Source organism: Triticum dicoccoides, chromosome 4B (genome assembly GCF_002162155.2).
Source record: "Triticum dicoccoides isolate Atlit2015 ecotype Zavitan chromosome 4B, WEW_v2.0, whole genome shotgun sequence".
Classification (NCBI taxonomy): Eukaryota; Viridiplantae; Streptophyta; class Magnoliopsida; order Poales; family Poaceae; genus Triticum; species Triticum dicoccoides.
This window is the reverse complement of record NC_041387.1, coordinates 126,690,941-126,718,841: the sequence shown is the minus strand read 5'-3', so window position 1 is coordinate 126,718,841 and position 27,901 is coordinate 126,690,941. Positions and strand designations below refer to the sequence as shown.

Below are 27,901 nucleotides of genomic sequence, written 5' to 3'. Positions count from 1 at the left end.
TTTACACGTGGAAAATCCCCATTGGTCGGGGCTGTTAACGGGTTATTGGATCCAAAACCCGATCCGATAGCTTAACGGCATTCCGTTACGGTGGATGCCATGTGTCGGTCACCCTTGACGAAAGCACTTCTATGACGCGCGATTTATCGTCATGGAAGTGGACACTTCCGTGATGATAATTTTGGTAATGTCATGGAACACTTCTACGACAGCACAGGTATGACTATCTTGATTCTATCATAAAATCGTCATGGATGTACATGCATGACAAAAAACGCGACCTACTGTGACAAACACGTATCATCACGGAAGTGTATTTTTTTTGTAGTATACATGGTGCTATTCCGAAGCAAAAGTGTGGTAAAAGGATAGTAGCATGCCCCTTCTCTGTTTTTCTCTCTCTTTTTCTTTTTGACAATGGAAATTTGAAAAGATAGTTTTGCACGGATCTTGATATAAGATCTGACGGACCTATGTAGCATCGACTGCGACTTATAGCAAGCATGATGAATATAAGGACAATGACAGTGGATAATAATTGTCTTACATATCTAGGAAGATAACTAAAAAAGCCACATGCGACTACACCCGAAATACACAAGGGCAAAAGAAGAAGGAAGACGCATACAATGATCTGGCTTGCTGATCTCTACTTTCTTGATGCGCTGCAAGTCGCGGAGACTAGTTCTCGCCGCGAGCGGCAATGATCTCTTTCATTAGTTTCATGTCCTTAATACGCTACTCGGAAGCAATCGCGGATTCCTCCGCCAGCCTTTCGCGCTTGATGCAGAGCATGGCATTCTCGTCCATAGGTTTCTTGACGATGACGCCCGCCCTCTTCAACAAGGCATCGGTCTCCTCCGCCTGCTCCGCCCTTCCAGCGATCATCGCCCTCAGCAGGTCATGATCGGCCCGGAGTTGTTCAAACGAGGCAATCAACTCGTCCCGCGGCTTCATCCAGCCGGAGATCTGATCCATCTAGCTATGGACGATCGCATGCATGCACTTGTAAAAGTCCTCGCCTGCCCGTGAGAGATTTTCCCAGGACGCCGCAGTGCGGGAGGACATCGACGCTGCATTCATGGTGCGGCAGGACATCTCTGCTGCTTCCGCGGTGTGACCGGACCAGTCTACTGCATCGTCGGTGCAGCGGGACCTCCGTGCTGCTTCGGCCGCGCGGTGAGACCTCCGTGCTGCTTCGGCGGTGCGGCGGGACATGTCGGTTGCTTTCGCGGCTAAGCGGGACATCTCTCGTGCTTCCGCTTCCATGCTCGCCTCTCCGTGGTGGCAATCTCTCGACCGAGAACTCAATCTGGCCATGGCAGACGCAAGAGACTGATGCTGAATGACTTGTTTGGTTCTGTGGATGAGGAGGTGAGGAAGGAATGTGCAGTCATCTTGGCATAGTACAGTATTTATAACCGAGTACTAATATGCTCCTAAGTGGGAAACCGTTTAGGTTTTGATCGGTGTGAACATGCTTGCAATTTGGAAGGTGACAAGACGTAGGCTCAAAATTTATTGACGGTTCTATAATTTCTAAGTGCGGCACTATTCCCGGACGGAGTAATGTGGGCACGTTTTCTCGGCTACGTACGTGGCGTTTGGTGCACCGCAATCGGCAATGTCAGCACACGTCTTGTTCCAAGAACCGTGCGCGCTCGTTATTACCATCGCGCACGCTTCTTTTAATTAGAATGTGTGCCCGTCTAGCGAACACACATTGATCTGTCTAGCTGTTTCTGTTTGTTGTGGATAATCGCAAGCAGTTCATCCGTGTGAAGTGTATGCCATCAATCGCACACACCTTTGATCTGGCTGACCGTTTCTGTTCTGTTGCCTAATCGCAAACAGTTAATCCTTCTGAAGCGTATGCCCTCAATCGCACACACCTTTATCTAGCTATCCGTTTATGTTGTTCCTCCTCATCACAAACAGTTCATCCAAGTGAACTGTATGCTGTGTATCACACATGACTTCATCTGGCTTCCCGTTTCTTTTGTCCCTCCTCATCGCAAACAGTTAATTGAACTGAACCGTATGCCCTGCATCGCACACACAACTAAAATCTGAACTGTGTTTGATGCATCCGTCATCACAAACGTTTTAAGCATTTTTTTATGGTTCTCTGACACCACCGTTTGCGATTATTGCATCGCACACAGTTTCTTGAAGGGTCTCTGATCGTAGTGTCACGTTAGCAGCATCCTGCAGTAGTGTACCAATTCAATGTAAATGGTGAGATATCTGATGTGGTTATCACTGTGAGAGGGCTGAGGCAAGGCGACCCCATTTCCCCTTACCTTTTCATCTTATGTGCACTAGGTTTTTCAATTATGCTCAATAAGGCGGATGAAGAAAATCAAATCAGAGAGATGAAGATAGCTCCTACTACCCCACGTGTAAATCACCTCTTGTTTGCGGACGACTCGTTGCTCGTTGTTGAAGCTAGTGTGCAAAGTGTACAATCCATCAATGCCATCCTTCAGACTTATGAGGAGAGCTCGGCTCAAGTGATAAATTGAGAGAAGTCTTTAGTTTTGTTTAATGCTAATGCAAGCCAGAGTTTCAAAAATCTGATCCTACAGGAGCCAGCATGCATCACCGGCAAGGAAAACTATGTCAATGTTGTTGCTGAGGCAATCCCAATGTATGCCATGGCCTGCTTTAACCTTACCAAAACCCTGTGTGATGAGACCAGTCAGCTCATTTGTCATTATTGGTGGAACCAACAGAGCAATGGAAACAAATTGCATTGGGTAGGATGCAAAAAAGAAGCTTTTGATTAAGGAAGGAGGGCTGGGATTCCATGGTTTACACTCTTTAAATATGGTAATGTTGGCAAATCAAGGATGGCGGCCAATCCAAAACCCTGAGTCCCTGTGTGCGCAAGTACTTTGGGCAAAATACTTCCCCGATGGTGATGTGCTTCAAGCTGAACCAAAGAGTGGTATGAGATATGTATGGAGAAGCATTTTGAAGGGGTTGGAAGTCTTGAAGGCTGGCTTAATATGGAGTATTGGGGATGACTCGAAGGTGAGAATATGGGATGACCCATGGATCCCTCATGGCGACACATGTGCTACTTCTTGAGTTTGCGTTGGTTTTTCCCTTGAAGAGGAAAGGGTGATGCAGCAAAGTAGATATAAGTATTTCCCTTAGTTAGAGAACCATGGTATCAATCCAGTAGGCGACAACACACAAATCACCAATACCTACACAAACAATCAAACAACTTGCACCCAACGCGATAAAGGGGTTGTCAATCCCTTCATGGTCACTTGCAGAAGTGAGATCTAATAGAGATAGATAAATAAAAGGTAAAATATTTTTGGGTTTTTGGGTTTATAGATTGGAAAGTAAAAGATTGCAAAATAGTAGATCGGTGCTACCTCTTGAGCACTGCGTTGGATTTCCCCAAAGAGGAGAGGATGATGCAGCAAAGTAGCGTAAGTATTTCCCTCAGTTTTTGAGAACCAAGGTATCAATCCAGTAGGAGACCACGCACAAGTCCCTCGTACCTACACAAAACGATAGCTCCTCGCAACCAACGCGATTAGGGGTTGTCAATCCCTTCACGGTCACTTACGAGAGTGAGATCTGATAGAGATGATAAATAATATTTTTGGTATTTTTGGTATAGAGAAGCAAAGTGAAAAGTAAAAGGAAAAGTACAAACAAAGCAACTAATAAAGTAATGGAGATTGATATGATGAGAATAGACCCGGGGGCCATAGGTTTCACTAGTGGCTTCTCTCAAGAGCATAGATATTCTACGGTGGGTGAACAAATTACTGTTGAGCAATTGACAGAATTGAGCATAGTTATGAGTATATCTAGGTATGATCATGTATATAGGCATCACGTCCGAGACAAGTAGATCAAAATGATTCTGCATCTACTACTATTACTCCACTCATCGACCGCTATCCAGCATGCATCTAGAGTATTAAGTTAAAAATAGAGTAACGCCTTAAGCAAGATGACATGATGTAGAGGGATAAACTCATGCAATATTATAAAAACCCCATCTTGTTATCCTCGATGGCAACAATACAATATGTGCCTTGCTGCCCCTTCTGTCACTGGGAAAGGACACCGCAAGATTGAACCCAAAGCTAAGCACTTCTCCCATTGCAGGAACTACCAATCCAGTTGGCCAAACCAAAAAGGATAATTCGAAGAGACTTGCAAAGATAACTCAATCATACATAAAAGACTTTAGAGAAGATTCAAATATTGTTCATAGATAAACTGGATCATAAACCCACAATTCATCGATCTCAACAAACACACCGCAAAAAGAAGATTACATCGAATAGATCTCCACGAGAGAGGGGGAGAACATTGTATTGAGATCCAAATAGAGAGAAGAAGCCATCTAGCTACTAGCTATGGACCCGAAGGTCTGAAGTAAACTACTCACACTTCATCGGAGGGGCTATGGTGTTGATGTAGAAGCCCTCCATGGTGGATGCCCCCTCCGGCGGAGCTCCGGAACAGGCCCCAAGATGGGATCTCGTGGATACAGAAGGTTGCGGCGGTGGAATTAAGTTTTTGGCTCCTCTTTGGATCGTTTGGGGATACGTAGGTATATATAGGAGGAAGGAGTACGTCGGTGGAGCAACAGGGGGGCCACGAGGCAGGGGCGCACCCTAGGGGGGCGCCCCCCCACACTCGTGACCGCCTCTGTTACATCTTGAAGTAGGGTCCAAGTCTCCTGGATCACGTTCGGTGAGAAAATCACGTTCCCGAAGGTTTCATTCCGTCTGGACTCCGTTTGATATTCCGTTTCTTCGAAACACTGAAATAGGCAAAAAACAGCAATTCTGGGCTGGGCCTCCGGTTAATAGGTTAGTCCCAAAAATAATATAAAAGTGGAAAAATAAAGCCCAGTATAGTCCAAAACAGTAGATAAAGTAGCATGGAGCAATCAAAAATTATAGATACATTGGAGACGTATCAGGCATCCCCAAGCTTAATTCCTGCTCGTCCTCGAGTAGGTAAATGATAAAAAAGAATTTTTGATGCGGAGTGATTCTTTGGCATAATTTCAATGTAAATCTTCTTAATTGTGATATGAATATTCAGATCCGAAAGATTCAAGACAAAAGTTCATATTGACATAAAAATAATAATACTTCAAACATACTAATCAAAGCAATCATGTCTTCTCAAAATAACATGGCAAAAGAAAGTTCATCCCTACAAAATCATATAGTTAGGCTATGCTTCATTTTCGTCACACAAAGATGTTCCCAACTTCTATACCCGCGATGACAAGCCAAACAATTGTTTTATACTTAAATAATCTCAAACTTTTTCAACCTTCACGCAATACATGAGCGCGAGCCATGGATATAGCACTATGGGTGGAATAGAATATGATGATGGGGATTGTGTGGAGAAGACAAAAAAGGAGAAAGTCTCACATTGACGAGGATAATCAATGGGCTATGGAGATGCCCATTAATTGATGTCAACATAAGGAGTAGGGATTGCCATGCAACGGATGCACTAGAGCTATGAATGCTCAACAAAAGAAAACTAGTGGGTGTGCATCCAACTCGCTTGCTCATGAAGACCTAGGGCATTTGAGGAAGCCCATCATAGGAATATACAAGCCAAGTTCTATAATGAAAAATTCCCACTAGTATGAAAAGACAACTTATGAGACTCACTACATGAAGAACAAGGTGCTACTTTGAAGCACAATATATGAGACTCACTACATGAAGAACAAGGTGCTACTTTGAAGCACAAGTGTGGAAAAAAAGATAGTAGCATTGCCCCTTTTTTTTCCTTTTTTTCTCTTTCTTTTTTTTTCTTTTGGGCCTTTCTCTTTTTTTTTTCTTTTGGCCTTTCTTTTCTTTTCTTTGGGCAATGCTCTAACAATGATGATCATCACACTTCTATCGATTACAACATAAGGATTACAACTCGAAACTTAGAACAAGATATGACTCAATATGAATGCCTCCGGTGGTGTACCGGGATGGTGCAATGAATCAAGAGTGACATGTATGAAAAATAATGCATGGTGGCTTTGCCATAAATACGATGTCAACTACATGATCATGCAATCGCAATATGACAAAAGTAATGTATGTCATGATGAAGATGATGGAAGTTGCATGGCAATATATCTCAGAATGGCTATGGAAATGCCATGATAGGTAGGTATGGTGGCTGTTTTGAGGAAGATATAATGAGGTTTATGTGTGATAGAGCGTATCGTATCACGGGGTTTGGATGCACCAACGAAGTTAGCACCAACTCTCAAGGTGAGAAAGGGCAATGCACGGTACCGAAGAGGCTAGGAAAGGCGGAAAGGTGAGAGTGCGTATAATCCATGGACTCAACATTAGTCAAAATAACTCATATACTTATTGCAAAAATTTAGAAGCCATCAAAAATCAAGTACTACGCGCATGCTCCTAGCGGGATAGATTGGTAGGAAAAGACCATCGCTCATCCTCGACCACCACTCATAAGGATGCACAAGCCAGGTACACTTCATGTTTCAAATTTGTTACACAACTTTAACAATACGTGCATGCTACGGGACTTGCAAACTTCAACACAAGCATTTCTCAAATTCACAATTACCCAACTAGCACAACTTTGATATTATCACCTCCATATCTCAAAACAATTATCAAGCATCAAACTTATCTTAGTATTCAATTCACTCAAAAGAAAGTTTCACATATCTTGAACACCAAGTATATTAACATTAAGCAAATTACCATGCTATTAATGACTCTCAAAATAATCTAAGTGAAGCATGAGAGATCAATAGTTTTTTTAAAACAAATCCACCACCGTGCTCTAAAAGATATAAGTGAAGCCTAGAGCAAAAATTATCACGCTCAAAAGATATAAGTGAAGTACTATGAGCAAAACTATCAAGCTCAAAAGATATAAGTGAAGCACTAGAGTATTCTAACAAATTCCAATTCATGTATGGCTCTCTCAAAAGGTGTGTACAGCAAGGATGATTGTGGTAAACTAACAAGCAAAGACGCAAATAATACAAGACGCTCCAAGCAAAACACATATCATGTGATGAATAAAAATATAGCTCCAAGTAAATTACCGATGGAAGTGGACGAAAGAGGGGATGCCAGGCATCCCAAGCTTTTGAATTTTTGGTGTCCTTGGATTATCTTGGGGGTGCCATGGGCATCCCCAAGCTTAGGCTCTTGCCACTCCTTGTTCCATAATCCATCAAAAGAATTCACCCAAAACTTGAAAACTTCACAACACAAAACTCAATAGAAATCTCGTGAGCTCCATTAGAGAAAGAAAACAAAAGACTACTTCAAAGTACTGTAATGAACTCATTATTTATTTATATTGTTGTTAAACCTACTGTATTCCAACTTCTCTATGGATTATAAACTATTTTATTAGCCATGGATTCATCAAAATAAGCAAACAACACACGCAAAACAGAATCTGTCAAAAACAGAACATTCTGTAGCAATCTGTAACTAACGCAAACTTATGAAACTCTAAAAATTCTACCAAAATAGGAAGTCCTGGACAATTTGTTTATTGAACAGCAGCAAAAAGAATCAACACAAAAACACGTTCCTGTGATTTAACAAAATTATATTCGTGCGCGCAAAGTTTCTGTTTTTCAGCAGAATCAAATCAACTATCATCGTAGGTTATCCTATAGGTTCTACTTGGCACAAACACTAATTAAAAGATAAAACCACATCCAAACAGAAACTAGATGGATTATTTATTCCTAAACATAATCAAAAACAAAAAAAAATAAAAATAAAATTGGGTTGCCTCCCAACAAGCGCCTATCGTTTAACGCCCCTAGCTAGGCATAAAAGCAAGGATAGATCTAGGTATTGCCATCTTTGACACTTGGAGAGGAGGATATCCTTTCTATGGCATTCATTATTCTATTTAAGTTAAGCACATGGCCATTAATTGAAGAAGTAAGATTAAGCACGTTACAGAAATTTGCCTCTAAACTAGACTTCATCTCTTTAATAATTTCATTTTGATAAAAGCACAAGAGAGTAGTTGATTCAACCTTATCATTCATGGGATGCCCAAATATAGTTTTCATTCTTTCATAGGTATCTATAGCATCCCCTTCAAGAAAACCTTCTTCAAAGATGGAATCTAAAACTTGTTTGAAGGACGCGGGCAAGCCAACATAAAAACTTTTTAGGTAAATTTCAATTTCATATTGTGGTACATAACTAGCCCGAATCCTAAGTAACCTATCCCAAGCATATTTTAAAGACTCATCAAGTAAATAGCGAAAAATTCCAGAGTCATCCTCATCAAAATTATTCAAGCTCTCATTGGAGACCCTGGTGGATCTTTCTATAGCATCATTATTTATGAGCTTAGAGAGGATAGAGGGGTTGTCCAAGGCACTAGAGCTCGGGAGAAAACCCGTAGTTCTTTTTGATTCAGCCATGGCAACGGGAAGGCAGACGGAAAAAAGAGGAGGAGATTGGGAAAGAGAGGGCGAATAAAATGGCAAGGGTGAAGTGGGGGAGAGGAAAACGAGAGGCAAATGGCAAATAATGTAATGCGAGAGATAGGGATTGTGATGGGTACTTGGTATGGTTGACTTGCTTGCGTGAGCCTCCCCGGCAACGGCACCAGAAATTCTTCTTGCTACCTCTTGAGCACTGCGTTGGATTTCCCCCGAAGAGGAGAGGATGATGCAGCAAAGTAGCGTAAGTATTTCCCTCAGTTTTCGGAAACCAAGGTATCAATCCAGTAGGAGACCACGCACAAGTCCCTCGTACCTACACAAAACGATAGCTCCTTGTAACCAACGCGATTAGGGGTTGTCAACCCCTTCACAGTCACTTACGGGAGTGAGATCTGATAGAGATGATAAATAATATTTTTGGTATTTTTGGTATAGAGATGCAAAGTGAAAAGTAAAAGGAAAAGTAAAAACAAAGCATGTAATAAAGTAATGGAGATTGATATGATGAGAATAGACCAGGGGGCCATAGGTTTCACTAGTGGCTTCTCTCAAGAGCATAGATATTCTACGGTGGGTGAACAAATTACTGTTGAGCAATTGACAGAATTGAGCATAGTTATGAGTATATCTAGGTATGATCATGTATATAGGCATCACGTCCGAGACAAGTAGATCGAAACGATTCTGCATCTACTACTATTACATCACTCATCGACCGCTATCCAGCATGCATCTAGAGTATTAAGTTAAAAACAGAGTAACGCCTTAAGCAAGATGACATGATGTAGATGGATAAATTCATGCAATATGATAAAAACCCCATCTTGTTATCCTCGATGGCAACAATACAATATGTGCCTTGTTGCCCCTTCTGTCACTAGGAAAGGACACCGCAAGATTGAAGCCAAAGCTAAGCACTTCTCCCATTGCAAGAACTACCAATCTAGTTGGCCAAACCAAAAAGGATAATTCTAAGAGACTTGCAAAGATAACTCAATCATACATAAAAGAATTCAGAGAAGATTCAAATATTGTTCATAGATAAACTGGATCATAAACCCACAATTCATCGGTCTCAACAAACACACCGCAAAAAGAAGATTACATTGAATAGATCTCCACGAGAGAGGAGAACATTGTATTGAGATCCAAAAAGAGAGAAGAAGCCATCTAGCTACTAGCTATGGACCCGAAGGTCTGAAGTAAACTACTCACACTTCATCGGAGGGGCTATGGTGTTGATGTAGAAGCCCTCCGTGGTGGATGCCCCCTCCGGCGGAGCTCCAGAACAGGCCCCAAGATGGGATCTCGTGGATACAGAAGGTTGCGGCGGTGGAATTAGGTTTTTGGCTCCTCTTCTGATCGTTTGGGGATACGTAGGTATATATAGGAGGAAGGAGTATGTCGATGGAGCAACAGGGGGCCACAAGGCAGGGGGCGCGCCCTGGCGAGGGGGGCTCCCCCCACCCTCGTGACCGCCTCTGTTACATCTTGGAGTAGGGTCCAAGTCTCCTGGATCACGTTCGGTGAGAAAATCACATTCCCGAAGGTTTCATTCCATTTGGACTCCGTTTGATATTCCGTTTCTTCGAAACACTGAAATAGGCAAAAAACAGCAATTCTGGGCTGGGCCTCTGGTTAATACGTTAGTCCCAAAAATAATATAAAAGTGGAAAATAAAGCCCAATATAGTCCAAAACAGTAGATAAAGTAGCATGGAGCAATCAAAAATTATAGATACGTTGGAGACGTATCAATCGGAAACTTATATGATGGAAAATAGTAGATCGGAAACTTATATGATGGAAAATAGACCCAGGGGCCATAGGTTTCACTAGTGGCTTCTCTCAAGATAGCAAATAATACGGTGGGTGAACAAATTACTGTCGAGCAATTGATAGAAAAGCGCAAAGTTATGACGATATCTAAGGCAATGATTATGAATATAGGCATCACGTCCGTGTCAAGTAGACCGACTCCTGCCTGCATCTACTACTATTACTCAAAACATCGACCGACTCCTGCCTGCATCTAGAGTATTAAGTTCATGAAGAACAGAGTAACACATTAAGTAAGATGACATGATGTAGAGGAATAAACTCAAGCAATATGATGTAAAACCCATCTTTTTATCCTCGATGGCAACAATACAATATGTGCCTTGCTGCCCCTACTATCACTGGGAAAGGACACTACAAGATTGAACCCAAAGCTAAGCACTTCTCCCATTGCAAGAAAAACCAATCTAGTTGGCCAAACTAAACCGATAGTTCGAAGAGAATTACAAAGATATCAAATCATGCATATAAAAATTCAGTGAAGATTCAAATAATATTCATAGATAAGTTGATCATAAATCCACAATTCATCGGATCTCGACAAACACGCCGCAAAAGAAGGTTACATCAGATGGATCTCCAAGAACATCAAGGAGAACATGGTATTGAGAATCAAAGAGAGAGAAGAAGCCATCTAGCTACTAGCTATGGACCCGTAGGTCTGAGGTAAACTACTCACGCTTCATTGGAAGGGAAATGAGTACAGAAGGTTGCGGCGGTGGAAAAGTGTTTTCGTGGATGCTTCTGGTGGTTTGGGGATACATGTGAATATATAGGACGAAGAAGTAGGTTAGTGGAGTCACGTGAGACCCACAAGGCAGGGGGCGCACCCTCCCCCCTTGTGGCTGCCTCGTGGCTCTTCCGACTTGATCTCCAAGTCTCCTGGGTGTCTTCTGGTCCAAGAAAAATCATCGTGAAGGTTTTATTCCGTTTGGTATTCCGTCTCTGCAAAGCTCAAAAACAAGGAAAAAACAGAAACTGACACTGGGCTCTAGGTTAATAGGTTAGTCCCGAAAATAATATAAAATAGCATATTAATGTATATAAATATCCAAAACAGATAATATAATAACATGGAACAATAAAAAATTATAGATGCATTGGAGACGTATCAAGCATCCCCAAGCATAATTCCTACTCGTCTTCGAGTAGGTAAATGATAAAAACAGAATTTTTGATGTGGAATGATACCTAACATATTTATCCATATAATTTTTCTTTGTTGTGGCATGCATGTTTAGATCCATAAGATTTAAAACGAAAGTTTAATATTGACATAAAAACAATAATACTTCAAGCATACTAACTAGGCAATTATGTCTTCTCAAAATAACATGGCCAAAGAAAGTTATCCCTACAAAATCATATAGTCTGGCTTACTTCATCTTCATCACACACAAAATTCAAATCATGCACAACCCTGATGACAAGCCAATCAATTGTTTCATACTTTTAGCGTTCTCAAACTTTTTCAATTTTCACGCAATACATGAGCGTGAGCCATGGACATATCACTATAGGTGGAATAGAATATGATGGTTGTGGAGAAGACAAAAAGAGGAAGATAGCCTCACATCAACTAGGCGTATCAACGGGCTATGGAGATGTCAATCAATAGATATCAATGTGAGTGAGTAGGGATTGCAATGCAATGGATACACTAGAGCTATAAGTTTATGAAAGTTCAAAAAAGAAAAACTAAGTGGGTGTGCATCCAACTTGTTTGCTCATGAAGACCTAGGGCGATTTGAGGAAGCCCATCGTTGGAATATACAAGCCAAGTTCTATAGTGAAAAATTCTCACTAGCATATGAAAGTGACAAAATAGGAGACTCTCTATGATGAAGATCATGGTGCTACTTTGAAGCACAAGTGTGGAAAAAGGATAGTAACATTGCCTCTTCTCTCTTTTTCTCTCATTTTTTTGTTTGGCTTCTTTGGCCACTCTTTTTTTATTTCCTCACATGGGACAATGCTCTAGTAATGATGATCATCACACTTCTATTTACTTACAACTCAAGAATTACAACTCAATACTTAGAACAAAATATGACTCTATATGAATGCCTCTGGTGGTGTATCGGGATATGCAATGACTCAAGAGTGACATGTATGAAAGAATTATGAAAGGTGGCTTTGCCACAAATACGATGTCAACTACATGATCATGCAAAACAATATGACAATGATGAAGCGAGTCATAATAAAATGGAACGGTGGAAAGTTGCATGTCAATATATCTCGGAATAACTATGAAAATGCCATAATAGGTAGGTATGGGGCTATTTTGAGGAAGGTATATGATGGGTGTATGGTACCGGCGTGTGCGGCACTAGAGAGGCTAGCAATGGTGGAAGGGTGAGAGTGTGTATATGAAGGAAATATGCCCTAGAGGCAATAATAAAGTTATTATTTATTTCCTTATAATCATGATAAATGTTTATTATTCATGCTAGAATTGTATTTACCGGAAACATAATACATGTGTGAATACATAGACAAACAAAGTGTCACTAGTATGCCTCTACTTGACTAGCTCGTTAATCAAAGATGGTTATGTTTCCTAACCATGAACAATGAGTTGTTATTTGATTAACGAGGTCACATCATTAGCGGAATGATCTGATTGACATGACCCATTCCATTAGCTTAGCACCCGATCGTTTAGTATGTTGCTATTGCTTTCTTCATGACTTATACATGTTCCTATGACTATGAGATTATGCAACTCCCGTTTACCGGAGGAACACTTTGGGTACTACCAAACGTCACAACGTAACTGGGTGATTATAAAGGAGTACTACAGGTGTCTCCAATGGTCGATGTTGGGTTGGCGTATTTCGAGATTAGGATTTGTCACTCCGATTGTAGGAGAGGTATCTCTGGGCCCTCTCGGTAATACACATCACATAAGCCTTGCAAGCATTACAACTAATATGTTAGTTGTGAGATGATGTATTGCGGAACGAGTAAAGAGACTTGCCGGTAACGAGATTGAACTAGGTATTGGATACCGACGATCGAATCTCGGGCAAGTAACATACCGATGACAAAGGGAACAACGTATGTTGTTATGCGGTCTGACCGATAAAGATCTTCGTAGAATATGTAGGAGCCAATATGGGCATCCAGGTCCCGCTATTGGTTATTGACCAGAGACATGTCTCGGTCATGTCTACATTGTTCTCGAACCCGTAGGGTCCGCACGCTTAAGGTTACGATGACAGTTATATTATGAGTTTATGCATTTTGATGTACCGAAGGTTGTTCGGAGTCCCGGATGTGATCACGTACATGACAAGGAGTCTCGAAATGGTCGAGACATAAAGATTGATATATTGGAAGCCTATGTTTGGACATCGGAAGTGTTCCGGGTAAAATCGGGATTTTACCGGGTTACCGGGAGGTTACCGGAACCCCCCGGGAGCCATATGGGCCATCATGGGCCTTAGTGGAAAGGAGAAAGGGGCAGCCCAAGGGGGCTGCGCGCCTCCCCCCTTCCCCTAGTCCTATTAGGACTAGGAGAGGTGGCCGGCCACCCCTCTCCCTCTTTCCCCCTTGGGAATCCTAGTTGGAATAGGATTGGGGGGGGGGAGTCCTACTCCCGGTAGGAGTAGGACTCCTCCTGCGCCTCTCTCTCTTGGCCGGCGCCCCCTTCCCCCTTGGCTCCTTTATATACTGAGGTAAAGGCACCCCAAAGACACACAAGTTGACACAAGTTGATCCACGTGATCTATTCCTTAGCCGTGTGCGGTGCCCCCTGCCACCATATTCCTCGATAATACTGTAGCGGAGTTTAGGCGAAGCCCTGCTGCTGTAGTTCATCAAGATCGTCACCACGCCGTCGTGCTGACGAAACTCTTCCCCGACACTTTGCTGGATCGGAGTCCGGGGATCGTCATCGAGCTTAACGTGTGCTCGAACTCGGAGGTGCCGTAGTTTCGGTGCTTGATCGGTTGGATCGTGAAGACGTACGACTACTTCCTCTACGTCGTGTCATCGCTTCCGCAGTCGGTCTGCGTTGGGTACATAGACAATACTCTCCCCTCGTTGCTATGCATCACATGATCCTGTGTGTGCGTAGGAAATTTTTTGAAATTACTACGAAACCCAACAGTGGCATCCGAGCCTAGGTTATTTATGTTGATGTTATATGCACGAGTAGAACACAAGTGAGTTGTGGACGATACAAGTCATACTGCCTACCAGCATGTCATACTTTGGTTCGGCGGTATTGTTGGACGAGACGACCCGGACCAACCTTACGCGTACGCTTACGCGAGACCGGTTCCCTCGACGTGCTTTGCACAGAGATGGCTTGCGGGCGACTGTCTCTCCAACTTTAGTTGAACCGAGTATGGCTACGCCCGGTCCTTGCGAAGGTTAAAACGGAGTCTATTTGACAAACTATCATTGTGGTTTTGATGCGTAGGTGAGATTGGTTCTTACTTAAGCCCGTAGCAGCCACGTAAAACATGCAACAACAAAGTAGAGGACGTCTAACTTGTTTTTGCAGGGCATGTTGTGATGTGATATGGTCAAGGCATGATGCTGAATTTTATTGTATGAGATGATCATGTTTTGTAACCGAGTTATCGGCAACTGGCAGGAGCCATATGGTTGTCGCTTTATTGTATGCCATGCAATCGCGATGTAATGTTTTACTTTATTACTAAACGGTAGTAATAGTCGTGAAAGCATAAGATTGGCAAGACGACAACGATGCTACGATGGAGATCAAGGTGTCGCGCCGGTGACGATGGTGATCATGACGATGCTTCTGGAGATGGAGATCACAAGCACAAGATGATGATGGCCATATCATATCACTTATATTGATTGCATGTGATGTTTATCTTTTTATGCATCTTATCTTGCTTTGATTGACGGTAGCATTATAAGATGATCTCTCACTAAATTATCAAGAAGTGTTCTCCCTGAGTATGCACCGTTGCCAAAGTTCGTCGTGCCCAGACACCACGTGATGATCGGGTGTGATAAGCTCTACGTCCATCTACAACGGGTGCAAGCCAGTTTTGCACACGCAGAATACTCAGGTTAAACTTGACGAGCCTAGCATATGCAGATATGGCCTCGGAACACGGAGACCGAAAGGTCGAGCGTGAATCATATAGTAGATATGATCAACATAACGATGTTCACCATTGAAAACTACTCCATCTCACGTGATGATCGGTTATGGTTTAGTTGATTTGGATCACGTGATCACTTAGATGACTAGAGAGATGTCTGTCTAAGTGGGAGTTCTTAAGTAATATGATTAAATTGAACTTAAATTTATCATGAACTTAGTCCTGGTAGTATTTTGCAAATTATGTTGTAAGATCAATAGCTTGCGTTGTTGCTTTCATATGTTTATTTTGATATGTTCCTAGAGAAAATTGTGTTGAAAATGTTAGTAGCAATGATGCGGATTTGATCCGTGATCTGAGGTTTATCCTCATTGCTGCACAGAAGAATTATGTCCTTAATGCACCGCTAGGTGACAGACCTATTGCAGGAGCAGATGCAGACGTTATGAACGTTTGGCTAGCTCAATATGATGACTACTTGATAGTTTTGTGCACCATGCTTTATGGCTTAGAATCGGGACTTCAAAGATGTTTTGAACATCATGGACCATATGAGATGTTCCAGTAATTGAAGTTAATATTTCAAGCAAATACCCGAGTTGAGAGATATGAAGTCTCCAACAAGTTCTATAGCTAAAAGATGGAGGAGAATCGCTCAACTAGTGAGCATGTGCTCAGATTGTCTGGGTACTACAATCGCTTAAATCAAGTGGGAGTTAATCTTCCAGATAAGATAGTGATTGACAGTATTCTCTAGTCACCATCACCAAGTTAGTAGAACTTCGTGATGAACTATAATATGCAAAGGGATAACGAAAACAACTCCCAAGCTCTTCGTGATGCTGAAATCAACGAAGGTAGAAATCAAGAAAAACATCAAGTGTTGATGGTTGACAAGATCACTAGTTTCAAGAAAGGGGCAGAGGGAAGAAGGGGAACTTCAAGAAGAACAGCAAGCAAGTTGCTGCTCAAGTGAAGAAGCCCAAGTCTGGTCCTAAGCCTGAGACTAAGTGCTTCTACTGCAAAGGGACTGGTCACTGGAAGTGGATCTACCCCAAGTGATTGGCGGAGAAGAAGGATGGCAAAGTGAACATAAGTATATTTGATATACCTGTTATTGATGTGTACTTTACTAGTGTTTATAGCAACCCCTCAGTATTTGATACTAGTTCAGTTGCTAAGATTAGTAACTCGAAACGGGAGTTGCAGAATAAACAGAGACTAGTTAAGGGTGAAGTGACGATGTGTGTTGGAAGTGGTTCCAAGATTGATATGATCATCGTCGCACACTCCCTATACTTTCGGGATTAGTGTTGAACCTGAATAAGTGTTATTTGGTGTTTGCGTTGAGCATGAATATGATTTGATCATGTTTATTGTAATACGGTTATTCATTTAAGTAAGAGAATAAATTGTTGTTCTGTTTACATGAATGAAACCTTATATGGTTACACACCCAATGAAAATAGTTCGTTGGATCTCGATCGTAGTGATACACATAATCATAATATTGAGACCAAAAGATGCAAAGTTAATAATGATAAGTGCAACTTGTTTGTAGCACTGCCGTTTAGGTCATATTGGTGTAAAGCGCATGAAGAAACTCCATACTGATGGGCTTTTGGAATCACTTGATTATGAATCAGTTGATGCTTGCGAACCATGCCTCTTGGGCAAGATGACTAAGACTCTGTTCTTAGGAACAATGAAGCGAGCAATAGATTTGTTGGAAATCATACATACTGATGTATGTGGTCCGATGAATATTGAGGCTCGCGACAGGTATCATTATTTTCTGATCTTCACAGATGATTTGAGCAGATATAAGTATATCTACTTGATGAAACATAAGTCTGAAACATTTGAAAAGTTCAAAGAATTTCAGAGTGAAGTGAAAAATCATCGTAACAAGAAAATAAAGTTTCTACGATCTGATCGTAGAGAAGAGTATTTGAGTTACGAGTTTGGCCTTCAGTTAAAAACAATGTGAAATAGTTTCACTACTCATGCCACCTAGAACACCACAATGTAATGGTGTGTCCGAACGTCATAACCGTACTTTATTAGATATGGTGCGATCTATGATGTCTCTTACCGATCTACCACTGTCGTTTTGGGGTTATGCATTAGAGACAGCTGCATTCACGTTAAATAGGGCACCATCTAAATCGTTGAGACGACACCGTGTGAACTATGGTTTGGCAAGAAACCTAAACTGTCGTTTCTTAAATTTGGGGTTGCGATGCTTATATGAAAAAGTTTCATTCTGATAAGCTCAAACTCAAATCGGAGAAGTGCGTCTTCATAGGATATCCAAAGGAAACTATTGGATACACCTTCTATCACAGATCCGAAGGCAAGACTTTTGTTGCTAAATTCGGAAACTTTCTGGAGAAGGAGTTTCTCTCGAAAGAAGTGAGTGGGAGGAAAGTAGAACTTGACGAGGTAACTGTACCTGCTTCCTTATTGGAAATAGTACATCACAGAAAACTGTTTCTGTGACACCTACACCAGTTAGTGAGGAAGCTAATGATGATAATCATGAAACTTCAGAACAAGATACTACTGAACCTCGTAGATCAACCAGAGTAAGATCCGCACCAAAGTGGTACGATAATCCTTTTCTGGAAGTCATGCTACTAGATCATGATGAACCTACGAACTATGAGGAAGCGATGATGAGCCCAGATTCCGATAAATGGCTTGAGGCCATGAAATCTGAGATATGATCCATGTATGAGAACAAAGTATGGACTTTGGTTGACTTGCCCGATGATCGGCAAGCAATTGAGAATAAATGGATCTTCAAGAGGAAGACGGACGCTGATAGTAGTGTTACTATCTACAAAGCTAGAATTGTCGCAAAAAGGTTTTCGACAAATTCAAGGTATTGACTACGATGAGAGTTTCTCACTCGTATCGATGCTTAAGTCTGTCCGAATCATGTTAGCAATTGCCACATTTTATGAAATCTGGCAAATAGATGTCAAAACTGCATTCCTTAATGGATTTATTAAAAAAGAGTTGTATATGATGCAACCAGAAGGTTTTGTCAATCCTAAAGGTGCTAACAAAATGTGCAAGCTCCAGCGATCCATCTATAGACTGGTGCAAGCATCTCGGAGTTGGAATATACGCTTTGATAAGTTGATCAAAGCATATAGTTTTATATGGACTTACGATGAAGCCTGTATTTACAATGAAGTGAGTGGGAGCACTACATCCTTTCTGATTAGTATATGTGAGTGACATATTGTTGATCAGAAATGATGTAGAATTCTTCTGCAAAGCATAAAGGAGTGTTTTAAAGGAGTTCTTTAAAAGGAAAAGACCTCAGTAAAAGCTACTTACATATTGAGCATCAAGATCTATTGAGATAGATCAAGACGCTTGATAAGATTTTCAATGAGTACATACCTTGGCAAGATTTTGAAATAGTTCAAAATGGAACAGTCAAAGAAAGAGTTCTTGCCTGTGTTGCAAAGGTGTTAAATTGAGTAATACTCAAATCCTGACCACGGCAGAAAATAGAAAAGAGAATGAAAGTCATTCCCTATGCCTCAGTCATAGGTTCTATAAAGTATGCTATGCTATGTACCAGACCTATTGTATACCTTGCTCTGAATTTGGCAAGGGAGTACAATAGTGATCTAGGAGTAGATCACTGGACATTGGTCAAAAGTTATCCTTAGTGGAATAAGGATATGTTTCTCAATTATGGAGGTGACAAAAGGTTTGTCGTAAAAGGTTACGCCGATACAAGTTTTGGCACTGATCCAGATGACTCTAAGTCTTAATCTGGATACATATTAAAAGTGGGAGCAATTAGCTAGAGTAGCTCCGTGCAGAGCATTGTTAACATAGAATATTTGCAAAATACATACGGCTCTGAATATGACAGACCCGTTGACTAAACTTCTCTCACGAGCAAAACATGATCACACCTTAGTACTCTTTGGGCATTAATCACATAGTGATGTGAACTAGATTATTGACTCTAGTAAACCCTTTGGGTGTTGGTCACATGACGATGTGAACTATGGGTGTTAATCATATACAGATATGATTATTAGTGTTAAATCACATGGCGATGTGAACTAGATTATTGACTCTAGTGCAAGTGGGAGACTGAAGGAAATATGCCCTAGAGGCAATAATAAAGTTATTATTTATTTCCTTATAATCATGATAAATGTTTATTATTCATGCTAGAATTGTATTTACCGGAAACATAATACATGTGTGAATACATAGACAAACAAAGTGTCACTAGTATGCCTCTACTTGACTAGCTCGTTAATCAAAGATGGTTATGTTTCCTAACCATGAACAATGAGTTGTTATTTGATTAACGAGGTCACATCATTAGCGGAATGATCTGATTGACATGACCCATTCCATTAGCTTAGCACCCGATCGTTTAGTATGTTGCTATTGCTTTCTTCATGACTTATACATGTTCCTATGACTATGAGATTATGCAACTCCCGTTTACCGGAGGAACACTTTGGGTACTACCAAACGTCACAACGTAACTGGGTGATTATAAAGGAGTACTACAGGTGTCTCCAATGGTCGATGTTGGGTTGGCGTATTTCGAGATTAGGATTTGTCACTCCGATTGTCGGAGAGGTATCTCTGGGCCCTCTCGGTAATACACATCACATAAGCCTTGCAAGCATTACAACTAATATGTTAGTTGTGAGATGATGTATTACGGAACGAGTAAAGATACTTGCCGGTAATGAGATTGAACTAGGTATTGGATACCGACGATCGAATCTCGGGCAAGTAACATACCGATGACAAAGGGAACAACGTATGTTGTTATGCGGTCTGACCGATAAAGATCTTCGTAGAATATGTAGGAGCCAATATGGGCATCCAGGTCCCGCTATTGGTTATTGACCAGAGACATGTCTCGGTCATGTCTACATTGTTCTCGAACCCGTAGGGTCCGCACGCTTAAGGTTACGATGACAGTTATATTATGAGTTTATGCATTTTGATGTACCGAAGGTTGTTCGGAGTCCCGGATGTGATCACGGACATGACGAGGAGTCTCGAAATGGTCGAGACATAAAGATTGATATATTGGAAGCCTATGTTTGGACATCGGAAGTGTTCCGGGTAAAATCGGGATTTTACCGGGTTACCGGGAGGTTACCGGAACCCCCCGGGAGCCATATGGGCCATCATGGGCCTTAGTGGAAAGGAGAAAGGGGCAGCCCAAGGGGGCTGCGCGCCTCCCCCCTTCCCCTAGTCCTATTAGGACTAGGAGAGGTGGCCGGCCACCCCTCTCCCTCTTTCCCCCTTGGGAATCCTAGTTGGAATAGGATTGGGGGGAGGGGGGGAGTCCTACTCCCGGTAGGAGTAGGATTCCTCCTGCGCCTCTCTCTCTTGGCCGGCGCCCCCTTCCCCCTTGGCTCCTTTATATACTGAGGTAAAGGCACCCCAAAGACACACAAGTTGACACAAGTTGATCCACGTGATCTATTCCTTAGCCGTGTGCGGTGCCCCCTGCCACCATATTCCTCGATAATACTGTAGCGGAGTTTAGGCGAAGCCCTGCTGCTATAGTTCATCAAGATCGTCACCACGCCGTCGTGCTGACGAAACTCTTCCCCGACACTTTGCTGGATCGGAGTCCGGGGATCGTCATCGAGCTTAACGTGTGCTCGAACTCGGAGGTGCCGTAGTTTCGGTGCTTGATCGGTTGGATCGTGAAGACGTACGACTACTTCCTCTACGTCGTGTCATCGCTTCCGCAGTCGGTCTGCGTTGGGTACGTAGACAATACTCTCCCCTCGTTGCTATGCATCACATGATCCTGTGTGTGCGTAGGAAATTTTTTGAAATTACTACGAAACCCAACAGTATAATCCATGGACTCTACATTAGTCATAAAAAACTCACATATTTATTGCAAAAATCTATTAGTTATCGAAACAAAGTACTACACACATGCTCCTAGGAGGATAGATTGGTAGGAAAAGACCATCGCTCGTCCTCGACCGCCACTCATAAGAAAGACAATCAATAAATATCTCATGCTCCAACTTCGTTACATAGCGGTTCACCATACGTGCATGCTACGGGAATCACAAACCTCAACACAAGTATTTCTCTAATTCATAATTACTCACTAGCATGAATCTAATATCATGATCTTTATATCTCAAAACAATCATAAGAAATCAAATTTCTCATAGTATTCAATGCACTCTATATGAAAGTTTTTAATATACCCCTCTTGGATGACTATCATATTAGGACTAAATTTATAACCAGAGCAAATTACCATGCTATTTAAAAAGACTTTCAAAATAATATATGTGAAGCATAAGAGTTCAACAATTTATATAAAATAAAACCACTGTCGTGCTCTAAAAAGATATAAGTGAAGCACTAGAGCAAAATTGTCTAGCTCAAAAGATATAAGTAAAGCACATAGAATATTCTAATAAATCATGATTCATGCATGTCCCTCTCAAAAGATGTGTACAGCAAGGATGATTGTGACAAACTAAAAAGCAAAAACTCAAATCATACAAGACGCTCCAAGCAAAACACATATCATGTGATGAATAAAAATATAACTTCAAGTAGAGTTACCGATAGACGAAGACGAAAGAGGGACTGCCTTCCGGGGCATCCCCAAGCTTAGGCTCTTGGTTGTCCTTGAATATTACCTTGGGATGCCTTGAGCATCCCCAAGCTTAGGCTCTTGCCATTTTCTTATTCAATTGTCCATCAAATCCTTACCTAAAACTTGAAAACTTCACAATACAAAACTCAACAGAAAATCGCATAAGCTCCGTTAGTATAAGAAAATAATCACCACTTTTGATACTGTTGTGAACTCATTCTTTATTTATATTGATATAATATCTACTCATTCCAACTTTTCTATGGTTCATACCCCCGATACTACTCATAAATTCATCAAAATAAGCAAACAACACATAGAAAACAGAATCTGTCAAAAACGGAACAGTCTGTAGCAATCTGAAACTTCGAATACTTCTGTAACTCCAAATATTCTAAAAATTAGGATAGCCTAGGTAATTTGTGTACCAATCTTGTGCAAAAAGAATCAGATCAAAAACACGCTTCTGTAAATTATGAAAATTATTTTCCTACGCGCAAACGTTTCTGTTTTTCAGCAGGATCAAAACAAATTATCACTGTAAGCCATCCCAAAAATCTTACTTTACGCAACACTAATTAAAAAAGTGTTTCATGAAAAAGAAAGAAAACGCCGAGACGAAAGCATTCCATGGAGCCTCGAATCCTGTGATTTATCCATCGGAGCCGCCTCCACAACCATTTTGGAAGGATAGCCAACGCACGCTCACGCCGCCGATGTTGATACGATACGATACCCCCACCTCGCTTGTCGGCATCTCCCTCCTTCCCCACCTAATCTCGCGGGCGGCCACACAAGAGCGACCCCCCTCCCCACCTTCCCCAGCCCCATCCCCACCTGAGGCCGCCGAGCAGCCCAATTCCCCTGGAGGGAAAATTTTACCTGGGCACGCCGTGCCGATGAGCTGAGGCGTGGCCGCGTTCTCCCCCTGGCTACGGCGCCAATAAGCCCCCGACGCGGCGGCGGAGGCCGCCGCGCCGGCTGCGGTGGCGGGGCATGCGGCGACGTGGACGCCGCGCTCTGCGACGACCTGCTGCAGGAGGTGTTCCGCCTGCTCCCGCCCGCCGCCGGGCCGGCCGTCTCCCTCGTCTCCCGCCGCTGGGTCGCGCTCCTCCGAGCCTCCACGTCCCGCCTCACCCTCCGCCTGCCGCCGGCCTTCACCGGAGCATCGGCCTCCGCGGCTGCGGGTCCTCTGGCTGACCTGCTCTCGCGCTACCCGTATCTATCCGCGCTGGCCGTCGTCTCCGCGTCCTCGGCCGCCGCTCACGACGCCGACGCGCTCCTGCTCGCGGTGTCCGCCTCGCCGTCGGCCACCAGGCTCACGGCGCTGCGGTTCTCGGTCGGTTCGCCCGTCTCGCCCGCTGCGCTGCGCGACGTCTCCGTCACCCTCTCCGGCCTCACCTCGCTCCACCTCGCCGCCGTCAGCCCCCTGTCGTTCCGTTGGCTCGCCTGCTTGCCCTGCCTCAAATCCTTCGCCTTTGTCAACTCCGCCGTTGCTGCCGTTGACTCGGCCGGTTCCAGCTCCGATGAAGACTCCAGCTGCGAGGGCGACGCCGTAGGGGCGTTGCCTCTGGAGAGGCTGTCGCTGTGCGGCATCCGCTCCGGCGACCACGGACTCGGGTGGCTATGGCAGCGCTGTGGGAGCCTACGGTGGCTGCAGCTGCGCGCTTGCGACGGCATCGGAGATGGCCCCGCGTCGAATGCCTTCTCAGGATGCCTCGCCGGCCTGCTCGAGCTTGAGCTCCGCGCTTGCCGAACCGTCGCCGACCGCGTCCTCCTCATCGCCGCTGACCGGTGCTGTGCTCTCAAGTCTCTCCTGGTGTATGACGGCGGCAGCAGGGAGGCCCTTCTCCAGTTCATCCGTCGGCGCGGCGCGGCACTGCACACCTTGGACCTCCGCCTGCCTCTCGACCTGCACAATGACCACCTCCTTGCAATTGGCGCAGAGCAAGGCCACGACACCCGGGGCAGTCTTGCCGTGCTTCGCCTTCAAAGCTGTGTCCTCGTCACGGGGGACGGGCTCCGTTCTCTCGCGCGCACGGCCATTGGGGCGGGCATCAAAGAAGTCGCCCTGGTGAGCTGCGACGTAGTTGAACGGGAGCCTGGGCTGCTCACGTTCCTCAGCCAGAGCATGCGCCACCTCCGCCGGCTTGATCTGTCTTACAACGAGACCCTGAAGGACAAGGAGATTGGAGCCATGCTATCATCTTGCCGGAATCTAATTGACATCCGGTTTAGGGGTTGCCGCGGCATTACCGGTGAATCGCTACTCTCATTGCTTAGGCACTGTGGGCAGACAGTGGAGGTTGTGGACATCTCCCGCTGCCCTGCCATTAAAGGGGCCAGTGTCGAACTCTTTGCACAGCGAGCCGCCCGTTTGAACCATTTGGTCATCGAGGAGAGCTTGGTGTCGGAGGAACTGAAGGCGATTGCACGGACGAAACGCATGAAGGTTGGCCCATTGCCTTGTGAAGGATCATTCTGACGTATGGTAAATCTTCTTCAGATGAAACTCATCGAAGCTGGGATTTAAGAATCTTATACTGCATGTTCAATAAGGAAAATGCTTTCCTTCTGTATAATACCCTGGTGGGAATGTGTGTAAATCTTCTTAACTGTGAACTTGTCATGAAAAAGCTCCTCTTGCTGCCTGGCATGTAAATTGAGCAGCAAGAATTGTGCTATTGTACATGTGTCAATCAAAGAAATAAAATTGGAATTATTACATGAGTTTCCCTTTATTTTTAGTGAGTAATGTATAATTATGCAAGAGCTGTATGATTTATTTAGATAAAGCTACAACCAAATAATTTGATGCCACTCCTGTTCTGCAAGTACTTTTTAGGGTTATAATTCCGGTTTGTGAGTTTGGTGGAGTCGTAAAAACAGATCAGATGCTGAACATGTTTTCAAACTACTCCCTCCGTAAAGAAATATAAGAGCGTTTACATCACTCTTTAGTGATCTAGATGCTCTTATATTTCTTTACGGAGGGAGTACATTCATACATTGTTTCAGATATTGATGTTCTCAAACTACTTCGTACTCATATAGCTTCAGAATATTGATTCAAAGATGTACTCAGGATAAGCATAAGTTCAGGTATGGATGGGAAGAACATCGGATGTAGATTCATTGAAGTCGGTAGTTCTGCATTTTGTTTTGTTTTATAATCATAGTATGTTTCACTCATCGTGAGATCAGCATGTCTCAGCTAAATGAGGCAAGTCAGATTTCTTGCTGTGGTCTTAACCTCTTCTATTCTACTCCCTCCGTTCCTAAATATAAGTCTTTGTAGAGATTCCACTATGAACCATATACGGATGTATATAGATGCATTTTAAGTGTAGATTCATTCATTTTGCTCCTTATGTAGTCCAAGTAGTGGAATCCCTACAAAGACTTATATTTTGGAACGGAGGGAGTACATGATATAACCTCCTCGGTAAAAGAACCACCCAAGAAGCATCAGTTCAGCAATGCTCAGCTAGCTTTACATTGGCCTTCTGCATTAATGGGATGAAATGGTTACAGACTTACAACTAATTGAACTAAACTGCAATCTCACTGCTGTGTTATTGATAGCATGTTCTCTAGCTACAGAGGTCAATGTTGAGTTCAGTTATTTACGTACACATCTGGCATATATTCGATTATTTGGCTTATCCTTTGATGTTGAAATACTTTTGGAAGTCATGCATCATTTTGCTAAAGCTTATTTAGGTACTCAATTTGAACTGTGGGATGTCTTGCTTGAATGTCCTCGGAATCAGGTTACTGTTATGGATACACGATGATAGAACAGTTCAAAGTGTTCCCTTCTGTTGAGAAAATTATTTTGAATTAATTTCACAGATTAAGCCATTTCAGTTGCTATCTTATTCTATGCAGGCTTTTATGCTGATTTATTAGATCTAGTGCTCTTTATATAAATCAAGAAGATGGCAGTGGTCAAAGTGATTTATTTTCACAATTCAACATTCGAAGTGTTAGTGTTACTGAAGACCAAGTTGAGATAGTATAAAGGTTTGATTTTTACCAATATTTTTGGCAACAACTCCATTGACTTGATTAATTTATATTGTTTTTGGTGAGTTTGATTGTCGCCATCCTATTATCCTCCAAGAGATAGAACACCAAATGGTCCAAGCTGGGCTTGCTGAGTGTAGATGTGCTCATGTGCCACACAGAAGTACTACCTCTGTTCACTAATGTAGGACGTTTTGGCAGTTCAATTTAAAACTGACAAAACGTCCTACATTAGTGAAAAGATGGTGTACTGTCAATTTCATCACCTTTTCTTTATCATAGGTAGGAGTATAATTTATTAGAAAAGCATCTTTACAAAACCTCATGTCTTGGGTTGTTTTGAGCTTAATCGTCCCAGGAGGAAGCACATGATTATCTGGATTGTGCAGATTGAGTTATGTGTTTCTTGTGCCTGAGGCTCATAATGATTTGATTTTTTTTGTTTGCTCCGCAGGCGTAATTCAGGCCTAATTGAGCTGGACGACTGCTAAGTATGTTCTCTGTCAGATGACTTTTACTTATGTACTACCTCCATAAAAAAATATAAGACAATTTTGTAGGCTAAACTAGCCTACAAAAACGTCTATATTTTGGGACGGAGGTAGTAGCTGAGTGGCCTAAAATGTTGTTTTACACCTTGAGAGACCGGATTTTAGTTTTAGGTAGCATTAACTGTGTTATGGATGTTTATGGTTCCTGTTCTGCTGCAGAATCAGATTAAATGTTTTCCTTTTTTCTATATATTTATGTCCTAAAAAATTTCACCAAACCTTTTTAATTAAAAACTTGTTTACTAGTCTTCTCTGAAACGAGCTTGTGGGAAACTAGTGAAAGGGAACTACTTCACGCTTCTGACTATGACCGTTTCGATGTGCCCAAAGTGTGTAGTCGCCGCTAGTTGGTTCCAATCAGTTTCACAACTTCCATCATCGCTAGTTGCTTCCTTTCATCCTTTGTTTACTTAACTTTCAGCCACCTACTCCTATATCACTTTCCAAACTGTTTGAGTGGATTTTCATGCTTCCCGCTGAAGGCTCACAGTGGAGATGATCTTGTCAGCCGTTTCATCTCCTTGAGCCAGAAATATGGGGAACAACGTGCGAGTGCGACGACGGAAACAGATGACATCTAGCGGCCGAAAAGTATCTTGCTAAGAATCCACAACATCATCGAGAAGGCGGAGGAAGGCAGTTCATAAACCGTGGAATGATCCTCCAGCTCAAGGGGCTCGTGGAGGGCATGTACCTACTACCTAAGTATCTTGGGTACTATGTGCTTGACACCTTCAAATTTCCAGTTCATTGAAGATGAGGGTGCTCCTGACGATCATCAGGTGATCCACAAGTGACTTCAGCTTCGTTCCAGTGCAAGCAATGAAAGAATGCATCGTTATTAGTATTTGGTACTGATAGCATAACCATGCTGAACAGTGTAATTGGATGTTTGGAGACTAAAATTTCTGAGTTTACCATGCTACTAGGAGCCATAAGCAAGGCGTCTCTGGCTGCTTGATGGATGGCCTTCGATCTCTTGACCCGTCATTTTGGATTGGGTTGTCGTTGTGGGTTGGGAGGTGCCTGATGTCTTGTGTCGAGGTGTTTTTGTCAGGTGTCTCTTACGTAATAGCAATGCTGGGGTTTGTGAGGATGTTGTGCATTCGGAGAGTCAGATAGGGTCGCATGTGCGGTTATGGGGTTTCTTGCCATATGAGAGTAGTTAGAGCATCTCCAACAGCCTTTGTATATTTGCACTCACTTGCTATTTTAGCAATCTTGGCGCAAAAATCTTCTCCAACAGCCTTTGTATAAGTGCC

At 42.7% G+C, this 27,901-nt stretch overlaps 1 protein-coding gene and 1 long non-coding RNA gene across 2 annotated transcripts; both read left to right on the top strand.

The window, feature by feature from the left end:
* The first annotated feature begins 1,338 nt into the window (after positions 1–1,338).
* Positions 1,339–24,786, top strand: LOC119292582 (F-box/LRR-repeat protein 4-like). Its single transcript, XM_037571374.1, has 2 exons — positions 1,339–1,387; positions 22,902–24,786. Exons 1-2 carry the CDS (start codon positions 1,339–1,341, stop codon positions 24,542–24,544), a joined length of 1,692 nt encoding a protein of 563 aa, XP_037427271.1. The 3' UTR covers positions 24,545–24,786.
* A 253-nt stretch (positions 24,787–25,039) lies between these two features.
* On the top strand, positions 25,040–27,840 carry LOC119295418. Its single transcript, XR_005143970.1, has 3 exons — positions 25,040–26,085; positions 26,543–27,421; positions 27,569–27,840. It is a non-coding gene; the product is annotated as an uncharacterized LOC119295418 (long non-coding RNA).
* The last annotated feature ends 61 nt before the right edge of the window (positions 27,841–27,901 follow it).